The sequence below is a fragment of the Ochotona curzoniae genome, unplaced genomic scaffold (assembly GCF_017591425.1).
Source record: "Ochotona curzoniae isolate NIBS_2020 unplaced genomic scaffold, NIBS_Ocur_1.0 scaffold_4505, whole genome shotgun sequence".
NCBI lineage: Eukaryota > Metazoa > Chordata > Mammalia > Lagomorpha > Ochotonidae > Ochotona > Ochotona curzoniae.
In genome coordinates, this window is record NW_024467118.1 from 50,191,583 (window position 1) to 50,212,981 (window position 21,399).

General features: G+C 41.8%; 1 protein-coding gene across 1 annotated transcript; it reads left to right on the forward strand.

Moving 5' to 3' along the window:
• Positions 1-2,701: 2,701 nt before the first annotated feature.
• Positions 2,702-18,611, forward strand: ZFP42 (ZFP42 zinc finger protein). Its single transcript, XM_040965767.1, has 4 exons — positions 2,702-2,707; positions 2,885-3,075; positions 14,830-14,897; positions 17,686-18,611. Exons 1-4 carry the CDS (start codon positions 2,702-2,704, stop codon positions 18,609-18,611), a joined length of 1,191 nt encoding a protein of 396 aa, XP_040821701.1.
• The last annotated feature ends 2,788 nt before the right edge of the window (positions 18,612-21,399 follow it).

Sequence of the window (21,399 nt, forward strand, 5' to 3'; positions counted from 1 at the left end):
GGACCTTTAACCACTTGCGCCACCGCGCCGGGCCCAGCAATGATATTTTAATTAACAAGGAAATAGCAATTATTCTAAAAATTAAAAATTTTTCCTATAATTAGTGTTAATTCTTTTTTCTTTAAAAGCTTCCTCAGCATGGACAGGAAGACAGTCCCACACTGCATGCTTTATATGAGTACAGCTTTATAATGTCATAATCTTTTGCAGCACTGTAAACTTGCCAAAAAAACAGTAAATTGTATTGCCAAGGTTTTCAGACTTAAACCTACATTTTATTGTACTAATATCCCTGAACAAATAGAGACACCATATTTCATTACTATACATACAAAAGAATATCAAAAACAATACAACAGTTTGGCAGACAATCAATATTAGTTTTTGTAAGCCTTTGTAAAAAAAAATATTTTCTATTTCATGGCTATATATTTTCTAATAAGATTCATTTTTTGAAAATGGATGTATTCTTTATCTTAAAGAGAGAATTTTATTTCTTTTATGGGCTTCACTATTTCAAGTCGCAGTTAGAGAGACTTTCACACTCAGAAGTGCATTCTGAGACAATTCTGACCTCACTTCTCTTTATTCACCTGTTGCTCATTAGGTGACACGCAATTCTGTGACAGTAATACATCTAGAACGGTTCTTCTCCACCACTCCCCGTTTTCTAACATTAGAGATGTCCATTTGTCACAGCGAATCCAAAGGCTTATGAGTCTTTTACAGGAAGAAAAACTGGATATTCCAAATAAAAATTAATCGCAAAAAGTTAGAATAGCTACAATAAAATCAAAGTAGACTTCGGAGCAAGTGATACTAAAAAAAAAAAGGACATTACTTCATGGAAAGCGTCAGTCCATTAGAACAACATAATAACTTGATCTATATACCATCTAATTATAGAGTTTCAAAAAACATAAAGCAATAAAAATGAAAGAAGTAGATAATTCTTACCTCAGTAATGTCTAGGGTAGTAAGAAAATCAGTAAGGATACAGAACTGAACAAAAATATCTATCAACTTGTCCAAACTGATCTACATAGAAACCTCCATTCAGCAGCAAAATACGCATTCTTTTCTACTGTACATGGAACATTTACCCCAAAAAAACCAACTAGCAGCTGTGATTCAGTTTTTAAACCTAAATGTTCAATATTGATAGAAAAAGTATTGGTTCGCTGGACAACAATTTCTGATGATGAATATTCTTAGATTGGTATTATTGTGTTACGTGCACTGGAGCCATCAACTTTACCCCTTATTTCCAGGTGGTACATCATAATAAAAGCAAATTTAGTGATTCTACAAATTTCCAACAGCAAGTAGGCATGAAACAGTTCTTAGATGCCGGAAACAAGCACACCATACAAAATCTCATTCCATCACAGATGCAATGATATCTAGCTGTCAGGGTGAGTAGACGTCCTGCTATATTGGGTAGGCAGCCAGTTATACTGGCTAAATCATACTGAATTACTCCACAAAAATAGAGATCACAAGAAACATAGAGCCTTAGAACTAAGGAGATATTCTGCCATACTTAGGATGTGGTTCTTACAAGATTATTTAATTTCTTTATTCAAGGACGGTAAAGCCTACAAAATCTTTTTTGCCTCTTACTTATCTTCAACACTGTTCATTTCACCAGCAAAACAGTCTTCCTTAAATCCTCTGTGGTAATTCACAGTCCTGTCGTTATGATTCAAGTATCAATATTTGAAATATTGCTGTACCTACCTTCCCGCTGTAGAGTCTTAAGTGTGATAATTCACAAACCATCAGATACCTCTAGGGTATCATTTAAATTAAATTTCACTTAAATATATATTGCACTGCATATTAATCATAAGTAAACATATTAAGTCATATGAGCCAAGAATATATAATTCAATATACCAAAAACATACCAAAATACTTTAAACAAAATTACCAAAAAAGAAACCCATAAGCGCAGCACAGGAATTTATAACAACAAAGAAAAAAAAGGGAAAAAAAAACCCTTCTTTGTTGGCATTTTTCCTACTGTCTCGTAACAATTCTCTAACTACCATTCTAGTTTTCCCAAGAACAAAGCAAACTAGATGTCTGCAGATAATAGGACTTTTTTTTAGCATCTATTGAAATAACGTATTTGATAAAGGCAATGATTTTTAAATCAACACTAACCAGTGGAATGTAAATCATCTTAATTCTAGGAGTGCAGAAAATGCATTCTCCTTGCATCGAGTGCCATTACCACAAGGATTATTCTCAACTGCAACTGGGTTCTATCAGTTCACTGATTTTAATCATGGACAGTTACATCACTAAATTGCACTCTTCCCACTGCGGCACTGAAAAAATGTTAACCTCCCACATTCCAATTCAGTTTCCACAGAAGCTTATCTAAACCTTGCCCAACTTTTCGAAGGATTTCCTTCAGTGCTACAGAAAACCATTAGGGGTCTAAGTTTTCTTTGAAGACGTTGACGTGATCTTAAAACTATGAATTTCGCGTCTCAACGAACCGTCTATCAGGGGCAATTCAAAGACAGGTGTCAGTTCATACTTAGAAACTCCAGACGTCTCCACAATCTTGGCTAAGCCCAGCCCGACCTTAAGGGAGCCGGGAGGGACCTCGCCGCGGCCAGGCGCCACGCAGGACCAGCCGGGCACGAGGGACGGCGCGGGGACCTTGGCAGGCCCGGGCTTACCCGACATGGCGGTCAGCAAGGACGGCTGAGCAAACCTGCTCGGCGAGGGAGGGCAGCTCGGCCTCGGAGCAGGTGCTGGCGGCAAGGCCCCCGGGATCCTTCTGGTCACCTCACCTTTCCGCAAGCCTGGGTCCCGGGGAGGCGTGGAGAAGGGACTGCCGTTGCGACTAGCATTTTTTTTTTTTCAGGGTTCATCCACAGGCAAAGGCCCGGCCTCAGGAAACAGCTGTGGTCAAGCCCGGGGATCTCTGCGTGAGGCCTACGACGGAAGTGCCCCGCAACTAAACCCGGAAGCTCTTCGGAGGCGCCACTGCCTGGCGGTGGCGCAGGGCTCGGCCTGCAAGCACAGGCCTCCTGCGCCGCTTGCTCGGCCGCCAAGGTCTCCCGGGCTGTAGGCAGCGCCTCCAAACCTCAGAATTCCCCTCCCTACCCCCCGAAGAGCAGAGGAGTTGCATTTGAATTGAAAGCAAACCGTCAAGCCTGTTCTGGCCACCCACTGTAAAAGAGCAGACCCCAGAGCCCGGTGTGGTAACCTAGTGGCAGAAGTCCCTTGCCTTGCAAACTCTAGGGGTTCTGATCCCGGCAGTCCCATACCCCATCCAGCTCCTTGCTTGTGGCCTGGGAAAGCAGTCCAGGAGAGCCCAAGGCTTTGGGACCCTGCATCCACTTGGGAGACCCGGAAGAAGCTCCTGGTTCCTGGCTTCGGATGGGCGCAGCTCCAAACATTGCATCCAGCTGGATAGTGAACTAGCAGATGGAAGATCTTTCTGTCTCTTCTCCTCTCTGTAAATCTGCCTTCCAAATAAAAAATAATAAATCTTTAAAAATGTATCAAAAAGGAAAGTCATTGTAGCCTTCTTTCTTGTCTCATTTATAATTTTAGCCTTGGGGGGTGATCTCTCCCAGATTAACTCTTGATCTCAAAGTCATACAATCACAACTTATATATCTGATCATTATTTTATGATACATAAATTTTATCTCTTTGTAAGGCAGAGTTACAGGGAAGAAAAGAGAGACTCCACCCAATAAAGAGTTCACTCCCTCAAATGGTCACAACAGCTCAGGCTTTGCAAAGTCAAATCCAGGAGCTTAGAACTCCATCCGGGTCTCCCATGTGTAGCCATGGGTCCAAGCACTTGGCCATCTTCCACTGGTTTCCCAGGCATATTAGCAGGGAGCTGGAATGGACGTGGAGCAACTGCAACTCAAAACTGGCAGCCATATGGCTTGACAGTGTTGCAGCCTGCAGCTTAACCCACACATCACAATGCCAGCCCTGACCCATCTTTTCAGTCCTTTTGGCGGAAACAACAAAAGGGGTACAAATAGTCTGAGATCCCCACAACATGGCATGTGCTCATCTTTTTTAAAGATTTATTTATTTTTATTGGAAGGGCAGATATACAGAGAGGAGAGACAGAAAGAAGATCTTCTGTCCGATGATTCACTCCCCAAGTGAGTGCAACGGCTGGAGCTGAGCCAATCCGAAGCCAGGAGCTCAGATCCTCCTCCAGGTCCTCCACACAGGTACAGATTCCCAAAGCTTTGAGCCGTCTGCTACTGCTTTCCCAGGCCACAAGCAGGGAGCTGGATGGGAAGCAGGGCTGCTGGGATTAGAACCGGCGCCCATATGGGATCCCCAGGCACTTTCAAGGCAAGGACTTTAGCTGCTAGGCTGCTGTGCTAGGCCCAGAAACAGTATTTTGAAGCTATGGCAATCAAAGACCAGCACTAACATATTCATACCTTGGTTGCATCTAATAAGTGAAAATAATTCTTAATTGCTTGATTGGCTTTTCAATTTATTATAGGATTAGCAAAATTGTAGGGGCCGAGTTCGTGGCATAGCACACATTAGGTCTCTGCCTGCAATGAAGACATCCCATACGCGTACCAGTTCACACTCCAACTGTTTTACTTCCAGTCCACCATGCTGCTCATGGCCTGGGAAAAGCAGCACAAGATGACCCAAGTGTCTGGGCCCTTGCCATCCAGGTGGGAAACTGGAAGAAGCTCCAGGCCCCTGCTGTTGGCCCAGCCCAGCCTTAACTATGGCAGCCATGGGGATGGGGTTGGGGAGTGGCAGGTTACAGGGGGCAATCAGTAGATGGAAGATCTGTCTCTCTCTTCTTTGACTTTCAGATAAATAAATATATTGTAAAAATAATCAGAGCATCCAATGCTAAATCAATCCAAACAAAATCTGTCTGTATATTTTTTTGAAATATAAGGAAGGCTAAACCTTTATCTCACACCTCCAGCCTCCACAATTAGAGAAAAAAAGCATTAACCGTCCCATTCTGTGGGACTTTGGGAGAAGGCAGATCATGGCCCAACATCCTTAGGTGTCTTCACACACATGGGAAAATCCAGAAGAAGCTGCTGGCTCCTTCTCTGGCCTGGCCTGGCCCCAGCTGTGGCAGCCATTTCAGGAGTGAGCCAGAAGATGGACGAGATCTCTCTCTCTCTCACTCTACCTTTCAAATAAATTAAGTAAATAAATATAATAATTAGAAGAAAAAAAAAAGAAAACTTCTGTTCACCAGACCCTAATAATTTTAGGAAAATCAGAGGTAAAGGCTGATAAAACTAGAGGGAATAATAGATAACGATTATGCCTACAAAAGTTGCTCTCCACACTTCTAGCCCACCCTTCTCCCATTGAAAATTCTCACAGATAAGACAGCAATGATTTTGTGGAAAGTCTCTTAGTAGAAACCTTGAAGCTGGAAGTTTCTTCTGACTTATGACTCTGAATATTTGGACCCGGATCCATTAGGATTGATTCACTACATTTATTGAGGGGGCCACACAGTGAAGGAAAGCTTTACTAAACACAGTGCAGTGTACTGAGGCCTGTGTCCATCAGACGGCTCAGCACAAGGAATGCTAGGAGATGGAATCAAAAATGCCTTTTCTTCAAGATGTGCAGCAGAAAAAAAAAATTCTTTCATCTTTCTCGCAGTCCACCTGGACTGTTGAGAAGGGGGGTGGCTAATACTCATTATTCATTTTTTTATTCCATAGTTATTTAAATCCATTGCTACCAAAGAGAAGAGGGACTGGCTAAAGGACTTTTAACTAAAAATATAGGAGAGCCTAAAGTGACTTTATAAAGATGTCATGGCAATGTTACTTACTACTAAGTCACCATAACTCCCCAGATCCAAGCCAAGAAGCACAGATCTAGCCTTGAATTTTTGTCCTGGAATGAGTACCCTGTCCCCTCCCAAGGTCTAGTTCAACACATTTTCAGTTACCTCCTTCTTTCCAAAATAACATCTGTAAACTGACTGATGTTCTTTATCATCAAGAGAAAAGCAAGGCGGGTCTCATTCTAAGCGAATGTACTTCAAAAAACTTGTGGAAAAAATAGATAATTAAAAGGTAAGTTTATTTTGGTGGAAGAAATTTTTTAGATTATATATTTTTCATGAAATTTTGAAAATCTTCATATGCATGGGTTTTATACATTTTTGCACCAAATAAATTATTCTTCTGATTCCATTATTCCCAAACATTTCAAAGTACTTTTGTATAAATATAAATGAGAATCTGACATATAAAATAAATTTGGGTCAATCACCTAAAAAAATGCAAAAACCTTGTGTAGCTTATGGCAGGCCAAGGCCAGATTAGGATCGTAAACCGTACAGTGACATCCTTTGGGGCAGGTTACTATGTGAAGGGTAAGATGAGCTTAGCACCGACTATGAGGTGCTTTGAAAAACATTCTGAAGCATGTGTTCTTGTTCTTTTTCTTTTTTTCTGTAGAGAGAGGGAATATGCTCTAGAATGCATTCAAAATTATTTCACGGGCAAAAATAAGAGTCCATCAATATTTCAGGAAAATAAGCAGAGGTAGTAAAAACAGTAGGTTGGGAAGAAGTGAATGCAGAGTACCAATTTAGACCTGTCACTTAGATGGAGGGGACATAAAGTCCCAGGGCTCTCGCTCTTTTTTTTTTTTAGAAAGTAAAAGCCATTGGGTGCCATTAGAGAAAACACAGAAACACTGAAAACTGAATTAAACAAAATTTTACTTTTACTCTGAGCATAGTGTGAGAAAACTGTATCACATTAACAAACAAAAAAGCAATCTAATACCCTGAAACAGAACTAAGAAAAAACTTGCAGGCAGAAGAGGCGACACGTGCAAGGCCCAGAGACAGAAAGGAATAGAATATTTAGGAACATTAGAGAGATTTAAACAGCAGGACTCAGAAGGCAAGAATATGAACCTGGTTTAAAAATAATGAGGTAAGGCGAGACTCTCAGAGGGCAAGAGTTCAGAGAAGGAGATCCAGGCCACTGGTTCAAGCTGGGATCAGAGCTGAAACTGTCTTCCCTGGGAGTGTGGAAACCTTGTTCTATGACAATTTCAAAAGACAGTTTATCCTCTTGAATTTTACAACCCACCTTTCTGAGCAAAACTCCTCTCTAGGAGAATCCATAGCCAAAAGACTGTTAAGTGATTCTCACCCAGCAGGGCACAGCTGAGAGACCCATTGCTAGATCCAATGAACTCTTCAATTGGGCCAGCAAGAGAACGTTTTGGTTTTTACCATGGCAGGGGTTCCTGGCTCCTTCCTTAGAGGAGAAGTACACACAGAAGTCACCGCCTTCAGGGTAGGCGTTGTGGCTGTGGCAATGAGTGACATTTGAGACTAAGCTGAAAGTGAGCTTCCCCCACCCCCAAAAAAATAGGGCCCAGCACAATAGCATAGTGGTTAAAGTCCTCACCTTGCATGCACCAGGACCCCATATGGTCATCGGTTCTAATCTTGGCAGCGCCGCTTCCCATCCAGCTCCCTGTTTGTGGCCTGGGAAAGCAGTGGAGGACGGCCTAAGGCCTTGGGACCCTGCATCCTTGTGGGAGACCAGGAGGAGCTCCTGCCTCCTGGCTTAGGATTGGCCGCTTGGGGAGTGAACCATCGGATGGGAGATCCTTCTCTCTGTCTCTCCTCCTCTCTGTATATCCACCTTTCCAATAATAAAATAAAATAAATCTTTAAATAAAGATAGAAAGAAAGAAAGTGAGCTCCAACTGGTTAAGCAGTAATAATAATAGAAAGAATGTGGCATGCGAGAATGATTCTTACATGTTCATTCCGGCTGCACTACTTCCACTGTCCTGGGGATGGGACAGCTAAGTATATTGGAAGAGTCAGACTATTCATAGGAAATAGATCGTGTACACCAACCTGTCTCTAAGCACATGTAGTTGTTGTTTTTGTTTGTTTGTTTGTTTGCTTTGTTGTCTTTTTTTTTTTTGAGATACAGAGTGTCCAACACAGAAAGAGAAAGAGCTTCCACCCACTGTTTCACTCCCCAAATGCCCTCAGCAGCTGGGGCTGGGCCAGGTCAAATGGGCAGTTCCGTTTGGGATTCCAGCTGTGGGGACCAGGAATCTAGGTGTTGGGCCGTCATATGTTATCTGTCAGGTTCTTTAACATTAAACTGCTTTGGAAGTACAACGTAGCCCAGAGAATCAAAGCAGCACTAATGACAGCATGTCAGTGTCTTAGCATGCGGCTTAGCCCATGGCCGCCACTTCCATCCTGATGAATCTTTTGGCTGAAAAAAAAAAAAAGCTACAAAATATTTGAACTTTCAATAAAAATTTGTCTGAATTACTGATGTTAAATTTTGATTCCTTTTTAAACATACACACGTAAGCAAATTATGAGAGCCATACTTTTCAGACTTCTGACTGTAACAAAATATTGGTCATCATCATTAATTGTTCTCAACTCAATTTAAGAAACAACAATCGGATCCTACGTTTTTAAAAAAGACAAAGCAAGGCTACTATTAGATTGATGTTCATTGTTCATTCCTACCACTTTAAGCACACAAAGCAGTAAGCAAATTGTTCTATAACTTCCCCTTTAGAGTAAGTAGGCTGCATAAAGCCTGGAGGATCCAATACGCTACAGCGATTTTCTGCTGGACAGATGTGCATTTTATTGATTTTCCACTTACCACATTAGAGACACAAAAGACATCTGAAGGTAACATAAAATGGGTGACTATGTGATATCAAATATGTACCTAATGTAGTGAGAAATGGTATTGATTTTCCAGAAGAAAGATTTTCTGATTAATTGTGGATTTAAAAAAAATTTTTTTTGCCTGTTTCCATCCTTTTAAAAAATTAATTGACACACAAAAAATGTAGCTATTCATGGAATGCAATGTGATAGTTTGATACATGATCAAGGTGATTTTTTTATTTGAGTCATGAAGAATTTTAAACCTTGAATTGGGGGAGGGAATGAATTTTATGGTATCAGATAGGACATTACAAGGTATAAACTGAATTTTTTTAACCAAAACTTTTCAATTAGATCATGTCCTAAAGGCAAAGTGACATCCTGGACTAGATTCTCAAATAGATAAAAAGCACCTTAATAAAACAAAATCGATGGAGCCTGAATAAGGTCTGGAATTTGTTAACCGTGTCATCATTGACAGATTCCAAGCATTAATAAATGTTAACAGTATGGGGTTGTTGCTGTGAGTAGTGAGTTAAGCCACCATGTATAATGCCAGCATCTTATATAGATATCAGATCAAGTTTTGGCCACTGTACTTCTCAACCAGCTCCCTGCTAATATGCCTGGGAAATCGGTACAACTCTCAAAAGGCATCCTAAATAAATCTTTTAAAAGAGGGGAGGGGTTGGGTTGGGTTGGTGCAAGATTAGATGCAGTGGATTCAGCCACTGGTTGGGATGCCTACATTCCATATTGGAACATCCCAAGATTCAGTTCCCTGTCAATGCTCCTGTGAAGGTAGCAGCAGATAGCTTAAGTGCTTGCCACTTTAACACCTATGTGAGATATTCAGCCTAGTTCCAGACCTGTTGTTGCTATTTGAGAGCAAACTGATGGAAAATGCACCCCCCCCCCCCGCCGTGTGTCATTTCCTTGCTCTGCTTTTTCAAACAAATGCATTTTATAGCTTTTTTTTTTTTTTTTAAGATTTATGTATCTGAAAGGCAGATGTACAGAGAGAGACGAACAGAGATATCTTCTATCTGCTGGTCCACCACTCCAAATGGTCACAGCACCCAGAGCTGGGCCAGTCCAAAGCCAGGCTTCTCCTGAGTCTCCACCTGGGTGTAGGAGCCCCAGCACATGGGCCATCTGCTGCTGGTTTCCTAGGCAGGCTAGAAGGGAAATGAATCAAAAGTGGAGCAGCCAGACCTCAAATGGATGTCCACATGGGATGCTGGCACTATAGGCAGCAGCAATATCTACCACACCGCATCTTTCCCCCCCCACCCAGACTTAGTAGATCTTTTTAAAAATCATGCTCTTCTCAAATATTATATTCCAAGTATAAACTTATTGACAGGAATACTATTCATGCAAACTCTAAAAATATAATAAACAAGTTATCTAAAGAGGTCCTGAACTTGGAAACATTACTCTACCTTTAAATTTGATGTCAGGGTAACAACACTTAGGATCTATACTCTGTCCCAATAAACTGATGCTTGTGTGACTTCAAATAAGGCATTAATTATTTCTGATTTTTCTTCTCTTCATCCATAAAATGAGTAACAATCATTCATAATGTTAATGTCAAGAACATTAGAAACTATAGAAAATAATAATGCAAAAGAGTTTCTGATAAAAACCACAGGTACAAATTTCATAAAACACCATGATATAATGTAAAATGCTATAGACTACAGTGATATTAAACACACTTGGATTCCAATCAATTTTGATAACCAGTGAGTAGAAGGTCTTTGTTCCTTCCTCAAGGTTAGCATTTAAATAGAAATAATAAAAAAATTTGGCTCATCATAAATTTTCACAATAATTTTCAAAGTTTTAAATGTGTTAAAGTATTCACCGAACCCCGTGGTTTGATACGCCTTGAATCTGTTGCAGACTCTTAGTTACATTCTGTACTCTAATACTGGACCTGAAAATTTGATCTGCCAAATACAGGAAGTTAGAGAAACATCTCTAGGGTCTACAACTCTGATCTGTGAGAGAGAAACTTAAATCTATAAAGTGATTTAGTGCATGCTTATAGTTCGTGCAGCCTGATTGTGTTAAGGAAATTAATCGTTTGTAACACAGACATAAATTGTCCAAACAATTTTTAAAGGCTATGATAATATTAGTGGGAAATTCACTGTGACTAAAATCTCAGCTCTTCACAAAATTTTTGGCTTTCCTACACTACCCTCTTTGTGGTCCATCTCAAAAGGCGGCCCATTTTTGTTTTGCTGTTTAATTGACTCTCTCATTCATTGGAGAAATTAAATTTCCCTATGCATTTTATGACAATAGATGAGTTCATTCGTTTTGCTTTGCTTCTCCAAGGCTATGAAAAGGAAAGCTAAAACATAATGGGAGCAGAAATAATTCATGTGGAGGTGGATTGTGCAGTGTGAATTTAGTCTTTCTAACTGCCCTGTCGTCTCCAGCTCCCACACCCTAACACAAACCAAGCGCACAGATGGGATCATGATTAAGGGTGGGGATTATAAATTAATCTAGTTTGCCTGGGTGGTTAAGAGAGTGATAACAACAGGGTGTGGTAGGGTTAATTATTTTCAAGAAAGAATCTTCAGCTTCATCTGAGTGTGCATGTCTTTCCATCCAGAGGGAAGAGGGACTTTCAAAACATCATCGTTAAACAGATCGGAAAGGGGGCTGATGCAGTGGCTCTGCAAATCAATCCTCTTGCTGAAGCACCAGTATCTCAATATGACCACTGGTTTGTGTTCCAGCTATTCCACTTCTCATCCAGTTCCCTATCTGTGGCCCCTGGGAAAGCAGTAGAGGATGTCCCAAAGTCTTGGGACCCTGCGTCCACACGGCAGACTCGGAAGAGGCTCCTGGCTCCCAGCTCTGAATCAAGCTTGACTCCAGCCATTGCGGCCATTGGGAGGATGACATCATAAACCAGCCAAAGGAAGCTCTCTCTCTCTGTTTCTCCTATCTTTAAGTCAGCCTTTCAAATAAAACTAAATCTTTTGAAAAATAGAATCAAAAAAATCTGTTAAAATATCTGCCTCATTGACGTTGTGCTTCTTAATATTTGTTTATTTGAAAGATTTATTTATTTTTAGTGGAAAAAGAGACCTACACAGAGAGAGAAAGGTAGAAAGAATGAGAGAGAGAGAGCTCTTCTATCTGTTGCTTCACTCCCCAAATGGCCACAAGCTAGGGTTGAGCCAGGCCAAAGCCAGGAGCCAGAAGCTTCTTCTGGGTTTCCTGCGGGGATACAGGGCTCCGAGCACTTGAGCTATCCTCCATTACTTTCCCAAGCCACAAGCAGGGATCTGGATGAGAAGTGAAGCATATGAACTCCAGCCATTATGGGATGCCAGCACTTGCAGATGAAGCATTAGCTATTAGCCATTGCACTTGCCCCATGCTTCTTAATATTACATTCCTTCCCCCGAAAAAGAAAGGAAGAATTAAAAATTGATTTGTTAAACTCCCAGTACTGATTCCAAAAAGACCATTAAAATGTTCTGGAGAACAGAAACCCAGTGGTCAGAGTTTTTCATTTTGTTTGTTTTAATATTTCTGCTTCCAGAAACTTAAGTATAAATATATTCTAAGGAACTAAAATACTGTTTGCTCACTTCTATTCAAGTAAATGGGGGCCTAACTTACCTACAGGAGATTAATAGAAATAACAAATAGAACATGCTCAAAAATTTAAATTTCCCCACTGGCAATTACTGTTATTTTTGCAATCTCTCAGTGGTACTTTAATCAAGAACAGACTTAAAAAATTAAGATGGGAGTGCTCCTCTAAGATATAGATATAGATATGAATTGCAGAAAAGCTTCGAGTCAAAACTTAAGAGATTTAACAGTATTGATTGTTTTTTTTCTTTTATTGGTATGAATGCATTTATATGAACCACTAAATTTCACTGGCCCGTAGAAAATGGTGAACAGTGTTGACCGGTGGCTCTCAAAGTAAGTCGCATCATCTTTAGAGGCACAAAAGCAGTCACATTAACGGCGGAAAAGGAAAAAGCGTAAGGAGTTCACCAGGGATTGTCTGTAGAGGGGTCGGAGGAGACAGCGCGCGCAAATGGTGTGTCAGAGAAAAACCTGAATTTCCAGGAGAAAACGCTGCCTCCGCCATTTGATATCATTTCGCTAATATCCGGGGCCACCTCAAAGGGTTCGCATAAAATGGAATTGACAGGTTCACTTCTGCCCCATCCTTACATTTTCTCAATACATATAGCATGTTCTCGTAACACGCAATTCCCGTAGATTTTGAAGACCCCCTCCTAAAGCCATTGCTATTAGGATTGCACCGGCGCGCATTTGTGCAGCAAACATTTACTGAGCGCGTACTACGTGCTCCAGGCAGGATTGAAGGAGATGGCCGGCGGCAGAGGCTAGGCCGCCCCGAGAAGGTGCAGGGTGGGTCCGGGGCGTGTCCAGTCGGCCAGGTACCCCGGGGGGCCAGGGCGCAGGGCCACTCCCACCGCCCTCCCTGCCGCCCCGGGCCTGCCTCTCCAATCACTCCTGAGCTAACCGGTAGGTGCATCCTGATTGGAATGCGGTCTTGAAGAGGAGGGTGGATCCAAGCGGCAGGGCTTAAGGCCGAGAGGACGTCTCCTGCAGCTTGGGACCGAGGAGCCACTTTCCCTCTTCCCCTGGAAAGCAGGAGGTGCAGGAAGGACCCCGGCGCGGCGCGGCGCGGTGGCCCTGGGTAAGTCCGCTTTCACCGAGTTTCCTTCTTCCGATATTAGGCATGCAGGCGTGGAGTGGGTTTACTCCTTAGATTGCATCGGTTCTGCCTACCCAGCGCGAGGCGCACGTTGGCCGACGGCTGCTTAGGGCGCCTCCTGCCGCAAACTTTAGATTTCGGGTTGAAAATTCCTTGATGTTGCAGTTTTAAACTTTGAAAATGTCCTGTACATACTTATGGTTTATTATGATATGTAGCTACTTGTATCCGTCTTAAAATGTTTTTTTTATCATCAGGATAGTGGGCCTATCTGTCCTGTCTTTCACTCCCCACCCCAATTCCTTCAACAACAAATAAAGAAGAAAAATCCCCTAGGACAGCTCTTTCCCAAGTCCTGTTTCGTTGACCTGGCCGGTGTAGCCCGGCAGCAAACAGAATGCTTTGTTCCTTCTGTTTTCCTGTCCTCTTCCATTTCCTGTTCACTGCCTTCACCTGCTCCAAGGCCCTGGAAATCCTTTCTTAGATGACTGAATGGCGTGAGAAACTTTTCTATTTCCATTCCCGCGTCCCTCTTCTCATTCTACTAACCGCAGCCTGGGTAATCTCTTTAAAGGAAGCCAGAGCATGCTGTTCTTTTGTTTGAAAGCCTGACGTGGTTTCTACTCGTCCTGGAATGAAATGTAAATGGCTCCCGGCTTCCACCAGGTTGGGCACCCCGGGGAGACCCAACTTCCTTTCTGAGCACCATCTTCTTTGTCCGCCATATTCTGCAATCAAGATGGCTTCCGCCTCCCCTCCCCCACCAAGCTAGTCTTTGTATTGGCAGCAGCCACCGGCTGGCGCTATTGTTTTTAAAGCTCTCTTCTTGGAGGCCTTTTCAATGGTTGACTGTAAAGATGCCCTCCCTCACTTACATGTCTCTCATACTGTTTTTCTTTGTTTTAACTTTTATTTTTCATTTACCGTTTGTCTAAGGTGTTCTGTCTTCAACACCTACAATTATGTTTGGAAGTAAATATTTCTCAATACACGTCTAGAAGTATTTCCATTCCTGTTGAAGGAATATAAAAATATTTATATTATTGTTAGGCATTTAGTATGCATATTTTTTCTCATCCTATGTTTCCCCAGTAAAATGTGAGAATGTGTGTCATGTAAAGTCACTTAATAAGTGATATGCTGTGGTGAGAAATGAAGGGTCTAACCTAGAAAAATAAGGGCTGTCCTGGGACATTGGAAGATCTGTAAAGAAAATCGCTGTCTGGCTAGCCATACTCCCTTAGGAGATGTTTTTTTTTAGATACCATCCATGCTTTTAGCTTTTTGAAACTTCTACATTAAATGTGTCTAATGATTCCCAGTAAATTAATTACATAGGATTGTTGAGTCAGACACCAGTACCATGTCTAATATATTCATCAATTCATTTCATTAGACAACAAAGTGCGGAGACTTTGGTCTACAACTGGAAGAGGCCCTTGTCATCACAGAACGTACTTACAGGTAAGATGGACCTTACCCAAGCCACACCAAGACCTCTCGTCTGAAAGAGGCAGTTGGGCTAACATTTCAAACCCAGCTGAACCCTAGGAGCGAGGGAAGCCTACCTGAAGAGGGCATGCTGAAGTGGAAGGAGTGTTAGCATTAGGAAGAGAGGAGGATGAGTAGTTTAACGAGGGGGAAGAGGTGATCTAATTTAGAGGTGAAGGGCGCTGTTGGTGTTTTAGCCAAGTGATTTGGTTAATTCTGCAAAGTTGCAAGGGTTAATTTGTTTATGTTTGAGGGGGCTAATATTCCTGGATAGTTTTCCTGGTTTATTTCACCTTTTTGAAGGAGTAATATGGTATTTCACACATGCACGTACAGACTCCTTCCTTTGCAGCTGAAATATATACGTATATATTTATAGCTCTTGCTCAAAATAAGTGTAACGATTCTGGTGTTATTTAAATGTGGCTAATTTGAAAGTATTTTAGATTGTTAATTTTTACCTCACTACTTACACATTAGCCTCTTTTTAAAAAAGCATTTTGTATTCTTGCAGCAAAATATCAACAATAAGGAGATCATTTATTAAGCAGAAAATTTACATTTAACAAAAGCTTCTATTAAAAGTATTATTATTAGAGCTTGGCACAGTGGCTTAAAGCTGGGATTCCAGAGGGCAGTGCATGTCCCAGCTGCTTTACTTACTTCCTAACGAGCTTCCTGCTTATGTCCTGGGAAAGCAGTGGAAGATGGGCCAAGTCTTTGGGACCCTGCATCCACGTGGGAGAAGGTGGACAGATAGAGGTCTACTGTTCACTCATTCATTCTCCAAGTGCAAGAAGCACAGGCTAGAACTCTTACGTGGGTGACCGGGATCCAATTACTTGAGCAATCATTGCTGCTGCCAGGGACATCAGCAGGCAGTTAGGATCAGAAAGAATCAGGACTTCAATCCAGACACTGCATATGAGATGCAGGATTCCTAAGCAGCCCTTTAATCACCACACCAAGCAGTCATCACACTTCTATGTCTTCAAAATGTATTTTAGCAGTAGCGTGATAGAAAAAGTGTATGAGTGAGAGAGAGCCTCGACTCCTCCAAGGCTTGCAGTAGCTGGGGCTGGGTCAGGCCATAGCCAGGAGCCTGGAGTTCTGTCCTGGTATCCCAAGTGGATGGCAAGGACTCAAGTTTTTGAGCAACATCACTGATGCATTCTTGGGGAGCTGGATGGGAAGCAGAGTAGCCACTACAGCTGGTATTTCTGATGTGGTTGTCCCAAACAATGGATTAACTTGCAGTGTCACATTTACATTTGAAGAGATGAGGCTGGCACCCATGGTGCAGCACAGTAAGCATCTGCATGAGGTGTCAGCAAATATATGAGTGCTAGTTTAGGTCCTGGCTGCTCCATTTCTTTTTTTTTTTTTTTTAAGATTTATTTTATTTTTCATTGGAAAGGCGGATATACAGAGAGCAGAGGCAGAGAGGAAGATCTTCCGTCCCATGATTCACTCCCCAAGTGAGCGCAACGGCCGATGCTATGCCGATCCGAAGCCAGGAGCCTCTTCCGGGTCTCTCACGCGGGTGCAGGGTCCCAAAGCTTTGTTTGGGCCGTCCTGGACTGCTTTCCCAGGCCACAAGCAGGGAGCTGGAAGGGAAGTGGGGCTGCCGGGATTAGAACCGGCGCCCATATGGGATCCTGGGCATGCAAGGTGAGGACCTTAACCACTGCGCCACCGCACTGGGCCCATGGCTGCTTCATTTCTAATGCAGTTCTCTAATAATGGTCTAGGAAAGCAACAGAGGATGGCTGAATTCCTTGCGCTTGTACTCACGTGGGAGATGTGGGAGATCTGGAAGAAGCTTCTGGCTCCTAACGCAGTTCCGGCTGCTGCAGCCATTTGAGTAAATCAATAGATGGAGGATCCGTCTGTCTCCCCTTTTTCTGCAACTCTTCTGAATAAAACTAAATTTCTTATTAAAGAAATGATGAAAAACTATTCAGGACCAAATTACCTTTGATCTTTACTTTAGCTTGCATTCCTAAGAGATCTAAGTGCCATGTATTTTGCATATCATTCTCTGGGTCCCCAGAGCACAGAGCAAAATTCACCATGTCCAGTCTAGACTAGTCTACTTCAAACCCAGTACCCTGCTCCTGTACCTGGGGAGCAGCGAGTATCCAAGTTTCTGACACCCACTTGGGATATCCGGGTGGAATTCCTAGCCATTGCGTTCAACCTGGCCCACCCTAGCTGTTGCAGCCATTTGGGGGAATAAAAAGTATATATAGGCATGTCTTTTTTTCTCCCTCGCCTTCAAGTTTTTAAGCAACTGCCATTATTTCAGTATAGGTATGTCTGAGTGCATTGTTTAAAATTGTAAGTCCCTGCTTTCCACCAGCCCCTATGTTTATTCTAAAGCATTTAGTAACTCTATGCTATTTTTTTATATTCTCATGGGGATATCTGTATCTTGGAGGCATAGATTGTTGTCTATTTACTGACCTTGACATAGGCAATGAATGCATGCCCTAGAATAGAGCTAGCACATAAGGAAAGCCCAGTAAGTATTCGATGACCAATTGGAGAGGCCATTATTACAGATTAAATCTTAGGCCAAAGCTCCTTGCCTTTTTATCTCTTGGGGAGGGAAGATGTCAGTTTAGCCATTCTGTGATTTAGAAAAAAAGAATTTAAGGTCTTTCTCTGACGTTGATTTGTTATCCTAAAGCAGGTGCTTGCTGAAGACAACTTCACCAGATCACAACTTCCTGGAAGTGTTTGGAATATTCTGGTGCAGATTTTCAAGGAGCCGGCAAGCAAGAAGACATGAGCCAGCAACTGAGAAAAAGGGCCAAGAATGGTGGCCAGAAGAGCTCTGGAGGGAGAGCCCTCCGGAGCACTAAAGCGAAGCAAGCCAAGCCAAGCCAAACGCAGCAGGCCAAAGTGGAGGCCCTCGAGCCGACGTGGCCCTTCCGTGATGAGGACGCGTGCTTTGCGGGTGACCTTCCAGGTGCGGGAGAGGATGGCTTCCCTGACTGCTACATAGAATGTGTCATCCGAGGTGAGTTTCCTCAGCCGCTCCTGGAGGATGACTCACTTTTTAAGTCTTTTGAGGGAACCGAACAAGATCTTTCCCAGCAAGTTCTTGAAGCAAGCTCTTTTCTTGAACGTTCTTTGGAATACATGAAAAAGGAGGAAAAACAGCAACTTCCTCAACAGGAGGTTGGAAAAAATTCACGTCCCGGGTATTCTGAGTACCTGACAGGCAAGAAGCTTCCTCCTGGAGGAATGCCTGGCCTTGACTTAACGGATCCCAAACAGCTGGCAGAGTTTGCTAAGAAGTCGAAAGCAAATGAGTGTAATGAAGAGACATTCGCTTGTCCTGAGAGTGGATGTACCAAAAAGCTGAGGGATAAAACTGCCCTGAAAAAGCATCTGCTCGTTCACGGCCCCCGAGACCATGTCTGTGCTGAATGCGGGAAGGGCTTCTGCGAGAAGTCAAAGCTGAAACGCCACTTTCTGGTTCACACCGGGGAGAAGCCCTTCCAGTGCACCTTTGACGGATGCGGAAAGCGCTTTTCCCTGGACTTCAATCTGCGCACACATGTACGCATTCACACTGGAGAAAAACCTTTTACGTGTCCCTTTGACGGTTGTAACAAGAGATTTATTCAGTCAAATAACCTGAAAGCTCACATCATAACTCATGCAAAGGCGAATTAGAATCGGTGGAAAGAAAAGACGGAAAAATAGCTCCCCGATGGGACAAGTGTATTTACAGAAGCGAGATTGAGAACAAGTATGCCTTTTTAAATATTGTTTACAGCAAGGAGGTTTAAAATCAATACTGCGACCCTTGAAGGCGTATCTTCCTGTTAGTAAGGTGCTTTAAGTACTTGGTGGTACCTACTTTTAGAACCTTGTGTGTTCAAAGTCTGTTTCTGACTAGAAGGTCAGTGATAAATTACTTTAGATCATTGTCTTTAATGCATTTTGTATAAGCTGAATAACTATCGTACTTGTTTTCACATACTATGAATATGAAAGTAATGTTTTGATTTTAAATTTTGAAGTTTCCTATTACCTTTCTCTTTAAGAAATATACCTCATAGTACCTCTAATAATCCTGGAGAATGGAAATTTTTATGATAGCAAACAAATGAACGAGTAGTTAAACATTTTTTTCAAGCTTGATGTGTTTTCTTTTCGTGACTTTTCTGTGGTGTCACTATGTTGAAATCAGGTGTGAGTGCTGATTTGTAGTATTAAGTAATGTTTCAGAAATGGATGGACAAAGACTCAGAAATCTGGATTTTAAAAATGAAGTGTGTGTTTTAAAAAGATGCCATTTATGTATCTTTTTAAATGAACAAAATGGACTGGTACAGTGGTGTAGCACGTTAATGTCCCTCTTGCAAGCACAGACATCCTCTGCGGGTGTCCAGTCGGTGTCCTGGCTTCTCCACTTCTGACCCAGCTCTCTGCTTCAGATCTGGGAAGGCAGTGGAGGATGGCTGAAGACCTTGGGCTTCCATTGCACATGAGACCAGAAAGAAGCTCTGGCTTCAATTAGCTCAGCTTTGGCTAATGCAGCTATGGGGAGTGAAATCAACGCATGGAAGACCTCACTGTCTTTCCTTCTATAAAAATCTGCCTTGTAAATAAAATAAATCATTAAAAATTAACTTAGAATTGCACTGATGTTCTGTATGGGTAAAAATTTGCTGCTGTTTAAGATAAAAATTGCTGCAGCCCGGCCTGTTGTCTAGATTGCTCTCTTCAGAGGGCTGTGAGAGAGAGCTGTGCTCCTGGCTTCTCTCTTTGAAGAGAGTTTGTACATGGCTGTGTTCAAGTTTCTGTGGTGCCCTCTCTTCATCTCCCCCCATCCTTCTACTTGTCGGTATCCAATTCCCTGTTACAGGTGCACCAGTCATACTATATTAGAATATGTCCCGGAGGCTTCATTTTTAACATTGTAACTTCTGCAAAGATTCCATCTCTAATACTGGAGTCACATTCTGAGGTACTGGAAGTGAGGATTTTAGTATAAGAGTTTTGGAAGGGCTACTTCAAGCCATAATGTATATTATTTCACACCTAGTAACTAATTCCTAAAATGCTACTTAACAGAAATATTACCCTAATATACACAAGTATTTATTTAAGGGAAAAAAATTAATAAAAATCTTAAAATATGCATTAAGAGGAATAGATTATAAATCGTATAGAAAATAAGCACATGTCCTCAAAGCTTGATTACAGGGGCAGGAAAGGCCATAACTACAGGAAAATGGTTAAGAAGTTTATTTTTAATAAATGGGATAGACTGGTATATTTATATGCTGTAGCAGAAAATTCTATGAAAATTATTAAATGTGGATATTGGGCAATTGGAATTGTCCAAATGTAGATAGAAATAAAGTTTAATACAGTAGTTAACTTACTGTTATGATTTAAAAGTATTCTTGGGTCTGCTTTTGTGGTACAGTTGGCTACATTGCAGTGTAATACCACATGACCCTTGGCGCCTGGTTGCTTCACCTCCCATCCAGTTCCCTGGTAATGCAACTGTGAAAGCCGGGAAAGATGGCTCAGCTGCTTGGGTCCCTGCAGCAACACATGAGACACTGACTTATACATGTGTGTGTGTGTGTATTTCTAGGCTCTTGGCTGCTGAGACCATTTGGGAGATGAATCAGTAGATGGAAGATAGCTCTGTAACTCTCAAATAAAATTTAAATGATTTTTAGGTTAGAATCAACCTATATTGGGCAGAGAAATGTGTGACTATTAGATTTTGGGATTCATTTTCCTCTAAAAATTAGCATTATAAATAGGTATAGTTAAAATACTGATTTTCAAGTTTAAGAAACTTAAGAAGTTCTGCTAATAGGTATTATAAGGAAAAGCAAACCAGTATACAAAATAAGCGAGTCAAGCTTAAGATGACTCTTGAATTTTAAAAATGACAAAATGAAAAACAAATTTAAGTAAAACAGCAAATAAAAGATTTACATTGCTGCTTATAGATTCTTACGGAAGTTTAAGCCTAAAATACATTTGGTTTGACATTTCTGTAGGAATAGGGGTGTTTAGTCCAAATGAAATGGAATACTGGACACATAATCCATGTATAAGTCTGGAATTTTCTTCAAATTAAACACCTGAGTATAGGGTTTAGGTTACAGCTTTGGTATTTGATCAAGATGATGGAACATATGTTTGCTAATTTTTGCTTTGGTAGCAGTGTGTTTGATTTGGTTCTCCATGGATTTCTGCTTCAGAGCTGAATGATGACATAGCTGAATGAAGACTTAGGAAAAGACAGGTGTAAGGAGGGAGCGACCCAACCCAGACATGTCAGCAGCGGGGTGTAAGCCCGTCGCTCTTGAGAACTGAGGCTCCGGGCATCAAAAGGGATCCAGATTGGCTTCCTGCCTCCCAGTGAAACCTGTTGTCATTTCATAGAATCCTTTCTCTGGAGCTGAAGTGTTCAGAAGCTCAGTGTATG